Below are 20,006 nucleotides of genomic sequence, written 5' to 3' on the forward strand. Positions count from 1 at the left end.
CTAGTTGGCTAGCTCCTCCCTTTCATAGCAGGAGGAAGTTCTCCAGTGGAGAATGGCAGCCACTCGCTTCATCTTAGTCCGCCATACTGTATTGGGCTAGGCCAGGCACCCCCAAACTGAGGCCCTCCAGATGTTTTGGCCTACAACTCCCATGATCCCTAGCTAGCAGGACCAGTGGTCAGGGAAGATGGGAATTGTAGTCCAAAACATCTGGAGGGCAGAAGTTTGGGGGTGCCTGGGCTAGGCCAAGACGCTCTCCCTATTGGCCTGGTTAAACCTTTTATCATTCAAGTGGGGCAAGCATGCGATGGGGCAAGGTGTGTCTCAGAGGGCCTAACTACATGTGGCTGAGGCAGCCCCAGCCTGTGCCTCTGAGATCTCCCCATTTGCCGAGATGCCATTGCAGTTGGCACCTCCCCTGCCAGCAGGAGCCACAGAACTGCAATGGGGTGTGAGAGCAGGTCATGCGCTCCTTTGACCAAACAACGCCAGAAGATACGTGCCAGCAATACGTGTCCCCTGCAATAGTTTTTAGACCCTTAGGATGTCAGGCATAGCTGCCAAGTCTCCCGTATTCCCCGGGAAACCCCCGTTTTTCCAGCTGTCCCCAGCCGATAAAACGGATTTTTTTTTGTTCCCCCCCCCGGTTTATTCTGGTGCGGCGGCCATTTTGGAACTGGGCGGAGCATGCTCAGAAGCGACTTTTGATGCTGCTTTGCCCAGTTCCAAAATGGCTGCTACTTCCGGTCCAGTCCCTTATTTCTCAGGCCGGGACTTGGCAGGTATGGTGCCAGGCCATAATCAAGCTGAGAAATGTGAACTCCATTTCACAATCCCCAGAATGCTGTGTGTCTGTTGGTTATTTCCACATCCTTTTCGGTTTCCCCCTAATGCTGCCTTTGTGGTGCAGTTTTCAGCTGATAGGAGACCACGTTCTACAACTCGGGAGCACAAAGCCATAGCCAGCCTAATGAAGAAATGCGGTACGGAAGATGTGGGTGTTTTTTAAAAAATATTTGTATGTCCTTATGGACAATTAAATATCTGTGAATGTACAAGTCTGGCTGTTTCTGTTTACGTCAGTGTGGGGTACCCACGTGTGGGGCCTCAATCCTGTTTTGCGCAACAGTCGTTTCCCGCCATTCCAGCACTTGGCTTAACTAAATATAAAACCACCCAACTTCCATACCACAAAACCCTTAATTCTCTAAGAGGGAAGTCCTGTGTTCCTTTCTTAACCCCATTAAAAAGTAAACACACACAAAAACACACCGTGATGTGGTAGAATACACATCACTACCACTTCAGATTATGCAGATGGTCAAAACGTAGGGGGGAAAACTGTACTGCATTCACAAAATAATGACTTTGATATTGGATGTCATGGAAGTGGAATCTGCACACACATAAAAAAAACGCTGTGAAAATGCTTTTACAACAAACATTTTGAAAAATACATTGCATTTGGCATAGCTAGTGACACATTTGTATACAGTCATACCTCGGGTTACAGACGCTTCAGGTTGCGACTTTTCGGGTTGTGCACTGCATGAACCTGGAAGTACCCGAACATTACTTCCTGGTTTCGGCGCTTGCGCATGCGCAGATGTGCTAAGTCACGCTTTGCGCATGTGCAGCAGTGCCAAATTGTGACCCATGTGCGCAGACGCGGCGCTGCGGGTTGCGAACGTGCCTCCCGCATGGATCACGTTCGCAACCCGAGGGTCCACTGTATTGCACTTTACAGCACATTTAAAACGTTTTATTTGCAGCTGTGTAGCTGAGTCGGGAGACAGGATCTGTCCTAAAGTACAATTTCCACAGATGACGGTGATGTGCAAATAAGCAAAATGAAACATTTTACAGATCCCTAGATTCAGAAATTTATCATGCCAATAAAATTAAGGTTAAGCTGTGTCATGTGCAGATTGTAGAAGAAGAATAAACAGGACAGTAGCAGCGCACTGAGCATGTTTCTGTGAAATAAGCAAGTTCACATTCATTTCCCGGAGTGCTTCAGAACTTATTTTGCCTGAAAACTCTTTAGTTTTCTTTGCATTCCGTTTTGACTGAGAGACTAGGGTGTGTCATTTTAAGGGGAGGGGTGAGACTTAATTTTAGCAGATTTCTTCATTGAGGAATCCTAAAAATATGTTCTTGGGTGTGAGGAATTCAAATCATCTTATTTTTGTGAGTGGACAACATTTAGCTTGGTTAAGTCTACAGCTGGTGAAGAAGCACATAAACTGCTTTGGAAAAACCAAAGAATTTACCTTCTGAAAATGTCCGGTAATGTTAAATAAGAAGAAACAATAGAAACAATATATAATATATAGAAATAATATGAATTTAATTGCAAGTACTGGGCAATCATTTTTAAAGATTTCTATGCAATTTTACACACAATAAAAGAGATTAATTTTACCCAAATAGATTTTGAATTCCCAAGTCATGTCACAACTTTTTAGCACCCCTCATTCAGGAGATGAAGTGAGCCGGGAAGTGATTTTGGTGGTGCCGAAAAAGCTGGGGGCAGGATGGCAAAGTTGGCGACTGCACCTCATTGAACAGAAGCTGTCACTCACAGATCCAGAGATGACAGTGACAGTCACTGCAAGGGGTCGTCCTGCCACAGACGTTTCCCACCAGGCCACAATTCTTCATATCTCCACAATTGGACTCGTTTTGTTGCCAAGAGCTAGAAAAACCCAAGCACAAGAGCATCACACATTAGATACTCACACCAACGATTCCTCAAAACTATTAAGGTTTCAGTAAAGCAACAACTCAAATGGTTTAATTAAGTGAAATCACTGTGTGTGTGGTTTTTTAGGGGGGGGGGGTAGCCTGTTTTTCTGCCCATGACCAAGTGCAATGTCACTCTGCCTGTATAAGGAGTACACCGGGCCACATAACATCCCAAACATTAGAGGACTGTTTGCTTGAGGAGCCAGAAATATCCACTTGGTGGCAGGACCAGGGCCGGATTTAGGTTTGATGAGGCCCTAAGCTACTAAAGGTAATGGGGCCCTTTATATGTCCAGCTGTCAACAACAAATTCTCACTGTTTTTTTGTGTTGGATATATGCTATATCAGGCATCCCCAAACTGCGGCCCTCCAGATGTTTTGGCCTACAACTCCCATGATCCCTAGCTAAGAGGACCAGTGGTCAGGGATGATGGGAATTGTAGTCCAAAACATCTGGAGGGCTGAAGTTTGGGGATGCCTGTGCTATTTGGTAATTTATGGACCTAGTAGGTATCTAAAGCCATTTGCACATAACAAAGTATGTATTTTTTCAAAGTACAGTGGTACCTCTACTTACGAATTAAATGCGTTCCGAACGCACATTTGTAAGTTGAAAAAAATTGTAAGTTGAATCCCATAGGAATGCATTGGGAGAAAAAAATTTTAAGTAGAAGCAACTCTATCTAAAAATTCGTAAGTAGAAAACCTATCTAAACCACATCCAAGATGGCGGACGGAGCTCCGTTCGTAAGTAGAAACATTCGTAAGTAGAGTTATTTGTAAGTAGAGGTACCACTGTAATTGTTGAACTGAAATACAATTAAGAAGTATATTAAAAGTGAAATACAATTAAGAAAGTAGTATATTAATAGCGAAATAATGATTAAGCTCTAACTTAAAATGATTTGGGCAATAACAAAAGTTCCTTTAGAAACACAATTTACAAAGACACATAATCTGGTCTCTAGAAACTTGCTATAACATGAAATAATAATAGGTGTCAATATATGGTGCAAATAGCAGAATGGAGGCATCCTCTATATAGAAATGAGCAAACCAGTGATATTTTAGGGAGCCGGCTAGCAGGCGGGGCCCATGACTTGCATCACAGAAGCCTACACACAACACAAAACACTGTTGCCGTAGGTTTTATTTTATTTGTTTTTTGTCTTATATATTTTTTGAAATGTACATCCAGGTTTTTTTCTTTAATTTTTTTGGAGGTGCCCCAAGAGAGTGGGGTCCTAAGCTATAGCTTGTTTAGCTTATATGTAAATCTGGACCACAGGACTGAAGCTGGAAAGAAGAAAGACTCAGTTTGACTAGGTTGCCTACCTTTCCTCCCTCTCATGCTACAGGATGCCCTCCATGCCCAGTGGTGCCTAGGGCCCTTTGGACTGGTGGGGCAGAAGGCGGGGAAACCAAGGGTGGATCTACACACAGGGGGGAAAAAAGTCATAAATTAAATCAACAAAGGAAAGAAATGCTATGTAAAAAATCGCATAGAAAAGTTTTGTCCTCTACAGCGCCATCTGGTGTTGCATGTTTATAACACATTCATAACACTGTGTGCGGATGAGACCCAGCTCTACCACTCTTTTAAATCAGAACCAGTGAAGGCGGTGAAGGTCCTGTGTGAGTGTCTGGAGGCAGTTGGAGGGTGGGTGGCGGCTAACAGATTGAGAATGAATCCTGAAAAGGTAGAAGTATTGTTTTGGGGGGGGCAGGGGGCGGGCAGATGTGGGGGACTCTCTGGTCCTGAATGGGGTAACTGTGCCCCTGAAGGATCAGGTGCGCAGCCTGGGAGTCATTTTGGACTCACAGCTGTCCATGGAGGTGCAGGTTAATTCTGTGTCCAGGGCAGCTGTCTACCTGCTCCACCTGGAACGCAGGCTGAGACCCTACCTGTCCGCAGACTGTCTCCCCAGAGTGGTGCATGCTCTAGTTATCTCCCGCTTGGACTACTGCAATGCGCTCTACATGGGGCTACCTTTGAAGGTGACCCGCAAACTACAACTAATCCAGAATGTGGCAGCTAGACTGGTGACTGGGAGTGGCTGCTGAGACCTTATAACACCGGTCCTGAAAGACCTACATTGCATCCCAGTACATTTCTGAGCACAATTCAAAGTGTTGGTGCTGACCTTTAAAGCCCTTAACGGTCCAGTATACCTGAAGGAGCGTCTCCACCCCCATCATTCAGCCCAGACACAGAGATCCAGCTCCGAGGGCCTTCTGGCAATTCCCTCATTACAAGAAGTAAGGTTACAGGGAACCAGGCAGAGGGCCTTCTTGGTGGTGGCACCCTCCCTGTGGAATGCCCTCCCATCAGATGTCAAGGAAATAAACAACTACCTGACTTTCAGAAGACATCTGAAGGCAACCCTGTATCAGGAAATTCTTATGTTTTACAGTTTTTGATGTGCTGTAAGTGGCTGGAGAAACCCAGAGTATAAATAATAAAATTATTGTTATTATTTACTGCTTTTGGACTAATGTAGCTGAGTCCCAAGAGTTGGTGCAGCCAGAGCTAATGATAAGCAGTGCCAACTAATTCCGGGTTTCTTCTCTCCATCCACCTCCCCAGTAAGTTGTATAAGCGCTGAGGAGGAGGAAGTGGCAGCCAGTCTCACCCTCTGGACTACAGTACTTGTAAGGGAGAAAGCAGGAAGAAGGGGCTGGCTAAGGGCAGAGTGAGGTTGGGGCGGAAGTGCTTCAACGAAGCCTTTCCAGGGGAAAAAAACCACACCAGTCCCCTTGGCTACACCTGCAGACCCCACAAAGCCCCCGATTCTCTCCTGATCTTTACCTACCATGTCTGCGTATTGTTGGCTCTTATGTCCTCTGGGCTAGGAAGAGCTGTCCATGTGCCAAACAGAGGAGCGCCTAGACTCCATTGCCCCCTTGGTGGCTCCCCTCATCCCTTGCACCCTTGGCAAGGAGCACCCAGAGGATCCTGTGCATCTCGCCCGGCTGCTCAGAGCAGAGGAGGAGGAACCCAGGGAATGTGTGATCGTGCAGGTGGGCTCCTAGCCACTCTTAGCCAAACTAGAGAGGCATGCTTTTTGTACCCTTCCCTCCCCCCCAGACCTGTGTCCTTGGCAGGGGGCAACCTGGCCAACCCCTAAGTACACCCCCAGTGTACTCAGAGTTCATGCTAACGTAACACCACATAGCAGAAAAGACAACTGAGCCGTGCCAACCCCAAAACAGATGCTGACGGGTTTTAGCATCCTTCTTTGCTGAGCTTTTTGAGAGAGGCAGAGTGCCTGCAGACAGAAATGGTTGCAGCGCACAAGCCCAGGGTACGTGTCTCGGGATGGGAAGGACACAAACAGCCTGTTTAGCTGTCGGGTTCTTAGCATCCCATAGCCAAGTTGTTCTCTTCGCCTTTGACAATGTGTCCCAACACACCCACCCCTGACCCTCCCAGTGTCCCTATTTTCCAGGGACGGTCACGGATTTACAGAAGCCATCCCAGTTTCTGATTTGATCCCGGAATGGCCCGCTTTCCTTTAGGATGTCCCAATTTTCATCGGAGAAATATTGGAGGGTATGGAGTTATGCGACTGCCGAGCCAAGGAGATAAGTAACTACACAGCCTCCAGAAGACATCTAAAGGGAAGGTTTTTTTATTTCCATGTTCCATGTTTTATTGTGCTTTTATATATGCTGGAAGCCGCTCAGAGTGGCTGGGGCAACCCAGTTAGAAGGGTGCGGTATAAAATAATAATAATAATAATAATAATGGAATAGGATATCCCTATTTTCATTGGAGAAACGCTGGAGGGTATGCCCTCCTCCTTGGGCTCTCGAACGGGGAGGTACCCTGCCAGGACTCACTGCTGCAGATGTTTTTGCGTGTGCCGTAGGTAAGCCAGCGACTCCAGGGCCCCTTGCCATCATGCAGCATCACCACCCGGTCACGACTGTTGCCGTAGTTGAAATACAGATCCTTGCCTTCCTCCAGGGCCAGCAGATCGTGATCGCGGCATCCCCACCGCTGGAGCGGGTTCGTCCCGTTGCAGGGCTCCAGACGGAGGGTCTCCTTTCTTTTGGCCTTGGGTGCTGCCACGCAGAGCAGTGAATGCACGTGAAAGAGGAGGCCTGTGGAGAACCACTGAAAATGCTGTCTCCGGTCCCCAGGGTCACAGAGCGCTTGCGTGAGAGAGCTGGGCTCCTTCCTAGTCACACAATGACTGCGGTTCTCATTGTACAGCAAGAAGGAGCTGCTGGGGACTGGCAAGGGGAACAGAGTTAGCATGGGGGGAAAGACAGCAGCCAGAGGCAGGCAGGGAGTGAATGGTCAAGAGGAGGAAAGGGACTGAGAGCGAGAGAACAAATGGATTCAGGTCTCTGCATCTTCTTACCAGAGAACAGGACTGAGACATCAAGTGCAAGACAAGGCAACAGTCCAGGCTAGGCTTCGATAGCCAATAAAAAGGTAAAGGTAAAGAGGACCCCCGGACAGTGTCGGATTTATGTATAGGCTAAGTAGGCTGAAGCCTAGGGCCTCTAAATCTAGGGGGGGGGGGCCTCGCCAGCCTGCCCGCTCCCCAGATTTCCTCATGAAATCTGAAGCTCTCACCAGCAGGCAGAAGAAAAAGTCCTGCTAATTCTAACATCTAGAAACATGGAACAAACCCGAGGGGGCGTTTTTGGAACATGGAGCTTCTGACAGAGACAGTAAAAAGCAGCTCTGTCAGATTGAAGAGACCAATTGCCGTTTAATATTAACCGAGACAACTGGTCAATTAATTGAGAAACACAATGATTTGTGATTGGGGTAAACAGGGCTGGCCCAAAACATTTTGCCGACTGAGGCAAATCACAAAATGGCACCTTTCCCTTTCCAGAAGCTGACTGGGCTGACGGAGGACTCTTACTTCAGCACTTATGATGGGATAGACTTCCCCACTGGACCTGAGAATTGCAGAGATAATTCTTTACAGAATTATTTGGTCCTCCCTGGATTCTTTTATTTCCCACCCACCCATCATAGCTGCCAAGTCTCCCATTTTCCCTGCGAAAAGCCGTTTCCTGCTGTCATCCCAAATGGTGAAATATCCCACAATTCCCCTGAATTTCTTCCGGTGCCGCTCTGCCCATATCTGGCCAGAAATCGGGCAGCGCCGACACCGGAGGTTGCTTCTACGCATGTCTGGACATGCGTAGAAGCGACTTCCGGTGCCGATGCTGCTGATCCCGTATTTTTCTAACCGGGACTTGGCAGCTATGCCACCCATTTTGACACTTTAAACATCTGTATACATTTGGATTTTCCTCAGCAAGCCCATCTTTCTCCCTCTTGTTTACTAGTGGTCCCCTGTTGGTTCCAGTCAAGGGCGGCCCATCCCATTTCGCCACCCAAGGTGCCTCCTGCCGCCCTGCCCACATCACCACTTCCGCCACCTGAGGCAGTTGCTTCACCTTGCCTCATGGGTGGGCTGGCTCTAGTTCCAGTCAGCCAACTAGGCTGGCTATCAGCAAGTATATTGTTTTTGAACGAGAAGTAAAAGATATTTCACAGCCAAGCGCATCACTCTTCTGCAGAGCTTTGGGGAAGTTCTAAGACAGAACTTTTATTCTGCTCTCCAGAACTTTTATTCTGCACTCATGTGCCTAGCCTGAAATGTGGAGCTGAGCACCACCTTCCAGCCTTGGGGGAGCGCAGGCAGAGCCAGGGGGGTCCTGAGCTCCTCCACAAGGTCTGCCACAACTCCCACAGGCACTCACCTGCCTCTTGGAGCTTCCTGTTCTCGGTATGCAGTTGCTCCAAAGCAGCAGACATCTTAGAATCTGTGCAGGGAGCCAACAAGAAGAAGTTGGTGCTGACCTTTAAAGCCCTAAACAGCCTTGGCCCAATATACCTGAAGGAGCATCTCCACCCCCTGAGGTCCAGCTCCGAGGGCCTTCTGGCGGTTCCCTCACTACAAAAAGTGAGGGAACCAGGCAGAGGGCCTTCTCGGTAGTGGCGCCCGCCCTGTGGAACGCCCTCCCGTCAGATGTCAAGGAAATAAACAACTCTCTGACTTTTAGAGGACATCTGAAGGCAGCCCTCTTTAGGAAAGTTTATAAAGTTTGGTGTTTTATTGTGTTTTTAATGCAGTGGTACATCAATTTACAAACACCTCGGGTTACAAACACTTTGGGTTACAGACTCCGCTAACCTGGAAGTAGTACCTCGGGTTAAGAACTTTACCTCAGGGTGAGAAAAGAAATCAAGCGGCGGCAGCGCGGCGGCAGCAGGAGGCCCCATTAACTAAAGTGGTACTTCAGGTTAAGAACGGACCTCCAGAACAAATTAAGTTTGTAACCAGAGGTACCACTGTACAGTATTCTCTTGGGAGTCGCCCAGAGTGGCTGATGAAACACAGCCAAATGGGTGGGATATTATTATTATTATTATTATTATTATTATTATTATTATTATTATTATTATTATTAGCATTACAGGCTGGCTGAAGGATCAGTGCCGGAGGCTACCTTCACAGTAGCAATTGATGAAAAAGGAACTTTGAAGGCCCGGGGGTGCGTGTGTCACAGTCTTAGCGGCGTTACCTAAAAGTGGCCATATGGAACTTACATCTGAAAGTGTCAACCATCACTTTTTGTACCATTTTAGTACCCCTTTTCTTGGTTGCTGTGGTTTTTTTTTTAAAAAAAAAAATCAGTGTATGCCAGGAAAATTGTTGCATAGAGTTAAGTTAACTCTACCAAAACTTTTACATACACACACACACACACACACACACACACACACACACACAGTTTCAATGCACTTCAATGCTGTACAATAGACTATAATGCACTTTGAATGAACTTGGGGAGCAGAGGAAGCTGCTGTATACTGTATACTGTATACTGAGCTTAGACCCGTGGTTCCCAACATGGGGCACACGCCCCACAGGAGGGCAATTTGATTTTTAAGGGGGGCAATTTGGGAGCTTGTTTAGACCAAGTTTAAGGCCTTTTAGGCTTCCTCCACGTGAATAGGAGTTCCTCTTTTGAATAATAAAAATTATATGTCACGAGGGGTGCATCATGCTTTTAGAGATGCTTAGGTGGGGCTATGGCCAAAAAAAGATTGGGAACAACTGACTTAGACCATTGACAGTCTACCTTGGTTATTGTCAACACTGACCAGCAACAGCTTTCCAGGAAGGGGTCTTTGTCAGCCCCACATGGAGGTGGTGCCAGGGACCAAACCTGGGAGGAACCTACGACATGCAAAGCATGCACCCGACCACTAAACTATGCCTCTTCCTCAGCTGAGAATCCAGGCAGACACCCAGAGTCCCATGCAAGTCTTCTGAATGATACAGGAAGAAAGTTTATCAGTCTGACAAGCCCCTACCTGGCACCCCATCAGCCTTTACAGACCCAGCAGACCACTTACAGCGCATGATTCCCACCGCAAGCAGCAGCACGTTCAGGAACACCGAGGCAGCCAGCAGGGCAACAACAGCTATTAAAACCACCTTGCGTGTCCAAGATGGCTTCCCGGCTGAGAAAGGGAGAGAGGGAGAGAGAGAGAGAGAGATGGAGAGAGGGAGAGAGAGAGAGAGAGTCAGAGAGTCATTCTGCCTGTTCTCCATCTCCGCTCTGCCACCAGCTTCCCCTCACCTGCCACACCAATCCTTGTGGTATCACAGAATTCTTTAAATATATATATATTTATTGATTTTTGCAACAATACAACATAGAAAAACAGAACAACAAAAAAACATAATACATACACAACATATCAAAATATCAACATGACAACAAAAACAAAAATATTTCCAATCAATCTTATATCACGTATCTTTGTTGACTTCCTCCATTCCCTCCCAACTACGTTTCTTTATGTCACTTCCTTGGTACATTCCAAATCTCGATTCCAATCTTTTTCATAATTAACTAAACCTATTAATGCTCTTAATACCTTATCAGTACAATAAATCTCTTATACCTATCTCAAAATATAATTCTATTCAAATTAAATCTTAAAAATTCAATACCATAATAACACTTAACTAAATCTTAATACACAATACAACTTAACTAACCCTCTTCTACCACCTCCTTTTACTTCCAAATCTTTAGCTAAATACTGCTAATCTTACAATTCTTCTCTAAATAAACTTTAAATTTCTTCCAATCTTCTTCCACCGATTCTTCCCCCTAGTCCTGGAGTCTGTATCACAGAATTCTTTCTTTCTTTCTTTCTTTCTTTCTTTCTTTCTTTCTTTCTTTCTTTCTTTCTTTCTTTCTTTCTTTCTTTCTTTCTTTCTTTCTTTCTTTCTTTCTTTCTCCTTCCTTCCTTCCTTCCTTCCTTCCTTCCTTCCTTCCTTCCTTCCTTCCTTCCTTCCTTCCTTCCTTCCTTCCTTCCTTCCTTCCTTCCTTCCTTCCTTCCTTCCTTCCTTCCTTCCTTCCTTCCTTCCTTCCTTCCTTCCTTCCTTCCTCCTCCTCCTCCTCCTCCTCCTCCTCCTCCTCCTCCTCCTCCTCCTCCTCCTCCTCCTCCTCCTCCTCCTCCTCCTCCTCCTCCTTCTTCTTCTTCTTCTTCTTCTTCTTCTTCTTCTTCTTCTTCTTCTTCTTCTTCTTCTTCTTCTTCTTCTTCTTCACTCGTAGCAGAGTAAGATTGTCTTCCATGAACATGATTTTAACAGTGACCCTGTAAGTGAATGTGGAGGCCATTTCTGGATCCACACGCCCTTCCACAGTGGGGACATAGGTTTCTGGACAGGAGTTGATCATGGTAAGCGTTTGCCAAATGTGCCTTCCTCTTAGCACATTTTCCCCTTTCGTCCTGAGTTTGAGCATCTTCAAAGCCTTTGATGAAGGCTGTTCTCCAATTGGAGCACTCACAGACCAGTGTTTCCCAGTTGTCAGGGTTTATACTACATTTTTAAAGATTTGCCTTGAGAGAATCTTTAAACCTCTTTTGTTGACCACCAGCATTGCGCTTTCCAGTTTTAAGTTCAGAATAGAGTAGTTGCTTTGGAAGACGATCATCAGGCATCCGCACAACATGACCAATCCAACCAAGTTGATGTTGAAGAATCATTGCTTCAGCACTCGTGGTCTTTGCTTCTTCCAGTATACCAGCATTAGTTTGCCTGTCTTCCCAAGTGACGTGTAAAATATTTCGGAGACACTGTTGATGGAATCTTTTGAGGAGTTGGAAATGGCTTTTATAAGTGGTCCATGTTTCACAAGCATACAGTAAGGTTGGTAGTACAATAGCTTTGTAAACAAGCATTTTGGTTTCCCAGTCCTCAAACACTCTGCACTTCAGTCGGGAGAAAGCTGCACTCACAGAGCTCAGGCGATACTAGATTTCAGCATCAGTGTCTTGTACAGCTTTTCAGGGTTTCAGGCAGTATAGCTGGAATGGACTCAAAGGGTCCTCTAGTCCAGGCATCCCCAAACTGCGGCCCTCCAGGTGTTTTGACCTACAACTCCCATGATCCCTAACTAACAGGACCAGTGGTCGGGGAAGATGGGAATTGTAGTCCAAAACATCTGGAGGGCCAAAGTTTGGGGATGCCTGCTCTAGTCCAACCCTCTGCAATGCAGTCTTAACTTTTTGTGTCGTAAAATATGATGATGATGATGATGATGATGATGATGATGAAACAAATAAATAGCAAATAGCCCCAAAGCAATAAACTAGTAGTTTATTGCTTTGGGGCTATTTGCTATTTATTTGTTTCATCATCATCATCATCATCATCATCATCATCATCATATTTTACGACACAAAAAAGGCAATAGTAAGTAAACTAAAAAGGAAGCAATCCCCAAAATACAATTTAACAATGGGGGGAGTCTAGAACATGGGTGTCCATTGTAAAATACAAACCACAAGAGCCTCGAGCCCCTGCAAGGCGAGGTTGGGGACGAATGGAGGGAAATGAGCACCAGGTTCAAGAAATCATCTCCCTACACCAGTGATGGCCAAACTTGGCCCTCCGGCTGTTTTGGGACTACAACTCCTATCATGCCTAGCTAACAGGACCAGTGGTCAGGGGTGATGGGAATTGTAGTCCCAAAACAGCTGGAGGGCCAAGTTTGGCCATCACTGCCCTACACAATACAGTGGTACCTCGACTTACGAATGACTCGACCTACAAATGTTTCGAGTTACAAACAGAGTTCCTTCCGCCATTTTGGATGCGGTTTAGATAGGATTTTTTCGACTTACGAATTTTTTTAATTCCCCCCCATTGGCTTCAACTTACGAATTTTTTGGAAGGTCCGTTCGGAACGGATTAAATTCCTAAGTCGAGGTACCACTGTATTGGGGGGGGGAGGAAAAGGGAAGGCTTCCCGTTTCCTACTTTACACAAATCACTCTCCATTTTTCTATCTTTTCTTCCCCAGGCTGGAATAAAGATGCAGGTCCTTTGCATGGCCTTCTTAGTGACGAGGCTCCAATATTCTCCACTGCCAATGGGACTCCCCCCCCCCGGCCCGCTGCCTAAATAACAGCCCCAGGGCAATATGCGGTGACTTTTGGGTGAACTCCAGACCCCCGGAGGACCCCCCTGAAGCTCAGACCAGACATACCTGGGTGCCATGGCGAAGCCACCTGTCCTGCTTGCTTGCCCTCCAAACTGGCCACAGCATCAAAGGGCTCATAGACACTCTCTTCCTCGGCGTACTCCTTGGTGCCTGCAGGGAAGAATGGAGGAGACAAGTTAGGGCATTTTGGGGTGTCATCCGGCCACATACAGGCCAAGCCACGTTGTGCACGTATCGTTGGTGGTGTGCTTGACAAATTCACCTCCCTGCCAGAACCAGTCTTTCCGTGATAAGGAAAAGGACAAGGAAAAGCATCTGTAAGTGTGGTCCCTATGGCCTCAATAACATACCCTCCAACATTTCTCCAATGAAAAATGGGATGTCCTATTCCATCATATCATCATCACCATCATTTTACTATTTATACCCCACCAATCTGACTGGGTTGCCCCAGCCACTCTGGGCAGCTTCCAATATATATTAAAAAACAATAAAACATTTTTTTTTAAAAGCCTTCCCTGTACTGGGCTGTCTTCAGATGGCTCTGGGGTCAGGTAACTCAGTTCTCTGATGAAAATACGGATGTCCTAAGGAAAAGTGGGACATTCCGGGATCAAATGAGAAACCGGGACAGATTCTGTAAAAAAGGGGACACTTGGAGGGTCTGACAGTGAACTTTATCGTGGTCTGTACAAGAAGCTAACTGAAAAAACCACCCTGCATCAAGCTAACCTAAGATTTCTGTGAAGACAAGCTGAAATTCCGTTGGGGGGGGAGGCAGATTATGCAAAACAAGCAAAAACTGTGTGTTGTTTATTTCTTTTAATTTATTGCGCTTTTGCTACATGTTAAGTTAAAACCCCTCACTCCCGAACCCTTCCCCATGTCTGCTTTGCAGCTATTTCAGCCAAACAGTGTCATTCAGATGTAAAGCAGTTAAGAGACTTCTTTGCCATGTAAAGTGGAGTGTGGGTTCGTGTCAGCTGCCTGTCCGACTCCTTCAAGGCTTTGGGCTTCTCGGGAAACCTGGGAGAATTTTGCCTTTGGTGTGGAAGCAGATGGTGCCTATTGATACCCGGATCCAGAAACCTAACCCATTGGGCAAGAGCGGTTGTTGGCTTTCATGGACAAAGAAACGTTTTTGAATCCAACTGGAGTCATAAACCTTTTGGGGCAAACTGTGTGTCATGACACATTAAGTGTGGTTAAGTGTGTCGGCTGCAGTGTGTAGCTGTGTCCTGCGAATGCTCCCCGTGATCCTCCCGGGGCTGGAAAGGGGTTAGATTAACCTCTTGTTTGCCAGCAAAACTGAATTACCGTATTTTTCCGTGTATAATACGCCCCCGTGTATAAGTCTCTTTTCTGGGACTCAAAATTGAGAAAATGGGGGGGGGGAGAGCCCAGACTTGTTGAGCTTTTTTGGGGGGAGGGGGATTGCTGAATATCACTCACCTTCAGGACCACCACAGCCACATCATCGAAACCACCAATTATCAGCACGCCCGCCTAACAAAAGCAAGTGCCAATCACCCTGCCCAATTGCCGCAGTAGCCAATTGCCAGCGGACCTTGCCGCACCCACTAATCACCCACAAAAACACCACTTACAATCTTCTGTTACCGGCAGCCACCAAACGCCTACCCCACTTCTCCACTATCTGTGTATAAGACGACCCCCCAATTTCTTAGCAAAATAACCCCGTCTTATACACGGGAAAATATGGTACTGTGTCATGGAATGATGCGTGTCCAGAAAGTGTTTCACCGACATGAAAAAGTTTGGAAAGCTCCGCTTTAGGGCTAGAATGCCGCCCCTATAGAAGTTGTATGCCATTGGGAGAAAATAAGTGGGCACAATTAGGGATGGTTGAAGCTGCCTCCTGTACGGAGCTGGGAATGGAGGCAGGAGTTGAACCAACTCTTGTCTGGGATTGCTCCACCTGGTCCCTTGCCATCCCCTAATAATCCCCAGCAGTGGGCCCTTTTCCTAGGCACCTCACTCTGTGCCACATACCTGATTCACTCCTCTGCTTGAGAGCCTTTGGGTCTTCTAGCCCAAGGTCGACATTTCTGTAGAGTCCCTTCCACGATGCCATCACAGCAGAAGGCTCCTCGGAAAGCCCAACAGAGGATGCTTGCTGGCTGATAAAAGAGGGCTGCGGGGCCTAAAGGCAAGGAGCAGGAGGATCCCACAAAGACCATGGCTGGCTTCCAGGAAGGAAATGATGCATTCAGAGGGTGGCTCTCAGGTCCTCACTGCAAAGTGCAACAGATGAGAGCTCTCCCATGGTGCCCTAAACTAGACAGCGGCTGTTTGCCAGCACTTGATGGGCGAAAGCTGAGATCTTGAGAGAGGAAACCCAGACAGAGCTTCAAATTTAATTAAAAATTTCCTTCTTTTTTTTGTGTGTGTTGTGTGTGTATGTACTCAAAGAAAAAATTTAAAACAAAACGAACACTTTTGGTAATGTATTATCAACCAGCCAATAACGTTCACATATCAACATTTCACAGAATGGTTTCAGCTCACACAGCAAAAGTCCATTTCTTCACATCAGCCCAGTTTACTCATGGGCCTGCCTAATCTGCATTCAACCCTGAGTGAATCTACTTCCTCCCTCCCAAATGGCTCCATCCTATGGCACTATCTCTGTTTGCAAGGGATATATTTGCATGCAGCAGCCTTGCAGATCACCAGCTGCAAAAAAGGCTCTCTGGATGAGGGTGGATGTTTTTGCATGAAATGTAAAAGCCAAAGGCTTTCTCTGAAAGTGTTAAACCATCTTGTTAAACACAAGCTTGCTTTTAAGCTGTGACTGGAACCGTTAGGTGTCTTCCGGACAACGCATTTCTTGAGTGTTCATCCCGATTTGCTTGCACAAAGTTTGCAGGGAGGGTTCACGACGTCAGATGCTTATTGAAATTATTTCCGGTTTGGTTAAAAGGCATTGTGTCAAGCGACTGTTAGGCCACTGCATTTTCCAGTCACTTATCTTGCGGGTAGAAGTCTGTTGTTGTTCTTTTCCAGCAGCAGCACCAGGTTTGTTGCACAAGAATGCCAAACCTGAATTTGCTGGTGTGCGGATGAATCCTACCTGCGGAACAGCAGCAATCTGCATAGGTTTCTGCCTTTGTGAGATATATATGGCAGCTAAGTGCATTGCCATTTTAAGATATTCACAGCCATTTTTAAGTGCAGCTTAGGACAGAAATGTAAACAATTAAATGCCCAGGTGAATACAATAGTACTAGGCAATCTCTTTTATGGGTTGACAACCATCCTTTCCCAGTAGGAAGTCATGCAGTGACAGCAGCTGTTGAGGTCTGGGCAGAGGATTAGTTCAGCGGTCAAGTCTTGCTACGTTCTTAACCTTCTGGCAAAGAGGACCACAATCACTCAGGCAGCAAAGCCGTTTTCTTTGGATTAAATGTTTGCCTTTCAAGTTGCTGCCATGCTGATCACATTGGACAAAGTGTTGGTGCTGACCTTTAAAGCCCTGAATGGCCTTGGCCCAGTATACCTGAAGGAACATCTCCACCCCCATCTTCCAGCCCGGACACTGAGGTCTGGCTCTGAGGGCCTTCTGGCGGTTCCCTCCCTGCGAGAAGTGAGGTTACAGGGAACCAGGCAGAGGGCCTTCTCGGTAGTGGCACCCGCCCTGTGAAACACCCAGAGGAGCCCCGTAGGATACTGACAAAGAAAGCTGGGCCAAGCTGTGGCAAGGAGAGGAGGCAAGGTGTGGCAAGATCCCACCTGCTGCCTCGAGAAACCGCAGAATCACCTAGGTCACCTATCTGCGTCAATACAGCACACATCCAACAGGAATAGTCCATGTTGCTTCCTGGGTAGGGGTGGCTCACGTGTGTGGCCCCTTCTTTCCACCCCAGGAGCCCTGGCCTGCATGGTCAATGGTCAGGGACAATGGAAATGCTAGTTCAGGGACTTCTGGAAAGACACAGGTTAGATACCCACCCCCTGCACTAGAGGTTGGGGGTCAGCAATAGGGGGAGAGGCTGCTAAGTGTTTATTTTAGAGTGCCGGGCTGGAAGGAAGGGAAGATCCTGGGTGCACAAGATGGGCAGGAAAACCACATTGCGCACCCTGTCTTGGGCCTGCACAGGAAGCTGCCTCTTGTCTAATCGGCAGCCTGGTTCTTGTCCGATGCCAAGAAGTCAACCCCAGAATCAGAAGAGGTGGCGGAAACAGCCAGTTGCCTTGGTGGCCGTGTGCCTCTTATCACTTCTCCAGCCCTGTGTCCTGTCCCCCTTTCCACCCAGCTAGCTGCACTGCTGACAATCAGTCACACACAGTCACACATACACAAAGTGCCATCTAAGCATAGAAATCCCAGAGGCTGGAGCCGAGCTTCAGCATCGAACCTCTTCAGACTCTATTCCTGCCACCTGGCAGCCTGATCTTTCCCTCCACTGCCCACTGGCATTGCATTTCTAGCATGCATTTCTAAACGGCTCAGGACCGTAATACCTCAAGGACTGCCTCTTTCCATATGAACCTGGCCGGACTCTGAGATCATCTTCTGAGGCCCTCCTTCGTGTGCCTCCTCCTCGAGAGGTCAGCAACACGAGAACGGGGCCTTCTCTGCAGTGGCTCCCCGTCTGTGGAATGCTTTTCCCAGGGAAGTTTCGCCTGGCGCCTTCATTAGACACCTTTAGGCGCCAGGCAATGGGGGGGGGCTATTGGGTTGTTGTTTTTATTTTTATTGGGTATTTTGTGGTTTTATATTTTGATTTTATTTTGTGAACCGCTCTGAGACCCCCGGGTATAGGGTGGTATATTAATAATGATGATGATGTCAGAGGCCTAAGATTCAATTGCCCTTTCTCTTGCCCTACCTGCCAGCTGCCTACCTTGAAAGCTCCTTTTTTTGCAGAATGCTTTTGAATGATCTTCTTGAAGGAAGGGTGGCTTTGAAACCGATAACCACCGTGCCCCCCTTCAGCCCCCCCCTGGAGTTTTCCTTGCACACATGCCAAATCTAGGGGAGCCATGCATGCTAGGCCCCCCTCAATCTTGGGGGCAACTTGGGGCCTCTGTTTTCTTGTAATGCAGATACTTTAGGGTCCCAGGATATGTATGGTTTGAAGGCACATGAGCAGACCTGGGTCTGGTCAAGGGCTGGGTGGGTGGGGGCTGCCTGACAACCACATGGGCAGCACTTTTGCATCCCAGGGGGAAAGGGAATAATTAAACACAGTACATGATAAACACCCCCCTCCCTGCCAAACATAAGCTCTGTATTTCTTTCCTGTAAATCCAAAGCAAAGAAAAAGTGGCTTTTTCATTCGTTTCTTTTTTCTTTTTCCTTTTAAAATATAAAATAAAGAAGCGTCTGTGTGGTCACAGCCCGAAACCTCAGGCAGGCTAGGAACATAAATGCCAAGGAGCGTCAGGGCTCAGCTCAAAGCAGGATTAAGTCAACATAGGAACAAGGTATGTTTCTGTAGCCCATTTGTGGAGGTGGTTTTTCCATAACCGCTAATGCTTTGACTAGGAATGCTCAGCATCGGAGAGAGCCTCCTTTTTGTCAGGTCACTGTGCAAGATCCCTCCCTAAGCTGGTTGGGCTAAAAGGGCACTGCCTGGGGACGGGCAGGATTCGAAACTGGTCCCTCGTGGCACTAGGCCAACGCAAGAGGAATCTGCAACATCTTCTCCCTGGCCCCTTCCTAAAAATGGAGTGTAGTGTAAGTAAAATGCTGCCTTCTCCTCCCCTTCCCCACTCTCAGGGCTGTTTCAAGTAGGGGAAAGCTGGGGGAGAAAGGCTGCGGTCCAGCCAAGGAACCCTGAAAGCCCTCGGACGCCAGAGTGGCCGGCTCCATCCCCACAACTGGGCACTGTCAGGCTGAGCAGGTAACTCTGAGCAGCATCTGCTTGGCAGCATCCTTCAGTTTGTGCCGGGAGGTCTACAGTTCCGCCCAGCGGGTCACCTTCTGACGTGGCGCAAGAGGATCAAGGAGCATACCAGGGCCCTGCAGGGATGCCAGCGTGCCTGCCAGCCAGGCGGCAAAAAGTTACAGACGGTGTGATCTGGAGGGCTCCTCAATGCAGCTCCCAGGAGGGCAAGTGCAAGGTTTGGTCTCAGTTTCTCTAGCTCAAGTAGCAGCAACCCTCTCAGGGGCTGGGGGTGGCCGGAAGGGCAGCGGCTTCCTGATGAGTCCCACGGCGATATCGCAGGCTCTTTTCCTCATCCTGAAAGAAAGGGGGAAATGCTGCTGTGAAACCAGCGTTTATGTGAAGCGCAGAGAGGCATTTACTTGATGTGACATCCAGTATCGAAGGTGTGGCGACCGCGGGGCAATCTGCCATCGTGGCGGACACACCAGAGGGATGCTGTCAGGCTTCAAGGGAATCCGATCCTTCCCACGGTGGGCAGCCAAGGAGCGGACAACAAAAAGAGTTCTTACCAAGTCCTTTATTCAAAATACACAGAGAGAGGCCTCTATATTGCAATAATAGTGTTGCTCCAAGTAAAGCCCTACCCCCCATCTCTCCTATTCTACCTCATCCCTGCTCCGGCTGATCTGTGCTTTCTGCCTCTGAGCTTTCCGTTCCACTACTCTCAATGCACGCCGGGTCCTCGGAGGGGGGGGGGTCAGGAATGCTTTCAAGAGACACTGAGTCTGACAGCTGGCTCTCCCCTGGTGCTTCTTCCTCCTGCTGCTCTCCCAATATTTCCCAGCTTCTCCCCTCTGCAGCCTCTGAACAATGACCTTCTGCGAACCACTGTT

General features: G+C 47.5%; 2 protein-coding genes across 11 annotated transcripts in view; both read right to left on the bottom strand.

Annotated features, from left to right (window-relative positions):
* Positions 1-2,369: 2,369 nt before the first annotated feature.
* On the bottom strand, positions 2,370-16,376 carry LOC118075443 (uncharacterized). The gene is made up of 8 exons (XM_060269126.1): positions 16,353-16,376; positions 15,272-15,422; positions 13,304-13,408; positions 10,149-10,256; positions 8,486-8,548; positions 6,593-6,988; positions 4,085-4,182; positions 2,370-2,698 (listed from the first exon to the last, which is right to left on the bottom strand). The coding sequence occupies exons 1-7, from the start codon at positions 16,374-16,376 to the stop codon at positions 4,097-4,099; spliced, it is 933 nt and encodes a 310-aa protein (XP_060125109.1). The 3' UTR covers positions 2,370-2,698; positions 4,085-4,096.
* Positions 9,416-20,006, bottom strand: part of PNPLA6 (patatin like phospholipase domain containing 6) — an 80,485-nt gene continuing 69,894 nt past the window's right edge. For all 10 annotated transcript variants that reach the window (XM_035140609.2, XM_035140605.2, XM_060268966.1 and 7 more), the window contains 3 exons: positions 15,272-19,467; positions 13,304-13,408; positions 9,416-10,256 (listed from right to left, as the gene is read on the bottom strand). In XM_035140609.2, the coding sequence (XP_034996500.2) occupies positions 19,390-19,467 (78 nt within the window). In that variant the 3' untranslated portion in view covers positions 9,416-10,256; positions 13,304-13,408; positions 15,272-19,389. The remainder of the gene's footprint in view (positions 10,257-13,303; positions 13,409-15,271; positions 19,468-20,006) is intronic.

This window comes from Zootoca vivipara, chromosome 16 (assembly GCF_963506605.1).
Source record: "Zootoca vivipara chromosome 16, rZooViv1.1, whole genome shotgun sequence".
NCBI classification, from domain to species: Eukaryota; Metazoa; Chordata; class Lepidosauria; order Squamata; family Lacertidae; genus Zootoca; species Zootoca vivipara.

Excerpts from the sequence above, each read along its gene's own strand:
- LOC118075443 (XM_060269126.1), bottom strand. The coding sequence starts at position 16,376 with ATGCAGATTGCTGCTGTTCCGCAG. Across the intron at positions 10,257-13,303 it reads GGCTTCGCCATGGCACCCAG|CCGGGAAGCCATCTTGGACA; the intron begins GTATGTCTGGTC and ends TCCCTTTCTCAG. Across the intron at positions 8,549-10,148 it reads TGCGGTGGGAATCATGCGCT|ATTCTAAGATGTCTGCTGCT; the intron begins GTAAGTGGTCTG and ends CTCCCTGCACAG.